Below are 1,213 nucleotides of genomic sequence, written 5' to 3' on the forward strand. Positions count from 1 at the left end.
GGGGGGAAATCTAGGCCAGGAGGAGGAGCGGGGGCCCTGGGGAGGGAAGCTGGGTCAGATGGGGTGGGAGCTTTGGGAACACGGAGCCTTATTGAGAGCAACACCAGGGGGGGAAGCACAGCTCCATGGGGGGGGAGGCAGGGGGTGTCCCCAGGCAGGGGACAGGGTGAATGTCAACAAAGTTTATTCAATAAATAACGACGGTGTTAAGAATGGCAACGTTTCACACTGTGGGTTACAGCAGAGCTGGAGATTTCTCGCTGTTTGGCTTCAACCCCAGGTGCTGCAGGAGGGCACTGAGCTCTGGGGGCACCTCGGGGAGGGACAGCAGGACCTGGAACAGGAGCAGGGTTAGGAGATTTGAGGTGCTGCTGCAGCTCCCAGAGGGATGGGAGCAAAGATGCCGGGACCACCTCACCTCCTTCACTTTCTCCTGCAGCTCTTCGTGGTTCCGCAGCATCTTCTGTGCGTGGCTGAGCCTCAGCTCCAACCCTCGCACCTGCAATGGGGTGAAGCCATAAGGACACAGCCCTGAGAAGAGGGAGCACCAGTGTCTCCCCCCTACCCCATACCTGCTCCAGGTAATTCCCTGACACCACCACATTCTCATCCTCCTTCTCCAGCAGCAGCAAGCGCAGCTTATCCACCTGCAAGTGGAGCAAGGATGGGCACTCTGCACTCCTACCTGCACCAAGGGGCTGCAGGAGGACCTGGCCCCACAACTCTGACCTCCACACCCACCTCCTGCCGCAGCAGGACGCGCTCCTGCACGTGGGCTGAGACCCCCTTGGCCTCCTGTCCTCTCATCTCCTCCCACAGCACCTTGGCCTCGGTCTCTGCACGCTGCAGCGAGCGCTTCAGCTGGGTCACCTCCTCCTGCAGCCTCTGCAAAGGGAGGCAGGGGGGCAGTGAGGGGGGTCCCAATGCTGTCGTTCCCCCCTCAGGGTGTGGGTCAGCACCCTGCTGCAGCCCTGCACGTACCATCACCTCCTCACTCTTGTCAATGAGTTGCAGCATCTTCACTTCCTGCTGTTTCACAACGTCCTGCAGCTCCTTCTCGTTCTGCAGGGTCAGAGAGTGGGGTCAGGCTGTGCCCCCCCCACACCCCAATGGCACCCTCGCATTTGAGGTCACCCAGATCCTGCTGTCCCAGATCCCAGCCCAACCCAGTTCAGCTCTGCCCTGGCCCAGTTCTGGGGGGGGTAGGGGGGGG

The 1,213-nt window shown here is 61.3% G+C and overlaps 1 protein-coding gene across 1 annotated transcript; it reads right to left on the minus strand.

The window, feature by feature from the left end:
- Positions 1–167: 167 nt before the first annotated feature.
- On the minus strand, positions 168–1,088 carry SPAG5 (sperm associated antigen 5). Its single transcript, XM_010721707.2, has 5 exons — positions 982–1,088; positions 742–885; positions 573–647; positions 419–499; positions 168–334 (listed from the first exon to the last, which is right to left on the minus strand). Exons 1-5 carry the CDS (start codon positions 1,015–1,017, stop codon positions 236–238), a joined length of 435 nt encoding a protein of 144 aa, XP_010720009.1. The 5' UTR covers positions 1,018–1,088; the 3' UTR covers positions 168–235.
- Positions 1,089–1,213: the final 125 nt, after the last annotated feature.

This window comes from Meleagris gallopavo, chromosome 21, assembly GCF_000146605.3.
Source record: "Meleagris gallopavo isolate NT-WF06-2002-E0010 breed Aviagen turkey brand Nicholas breeding stock chromosome 21, Turkey_5.1, whole genome shotgun sequence".
Lineage (NCBI taxonomy): Eukaryota > Metazoa > Chordata > Aves > Galliformes > Phasianidae > Meleagris > Meleagris gallopavo.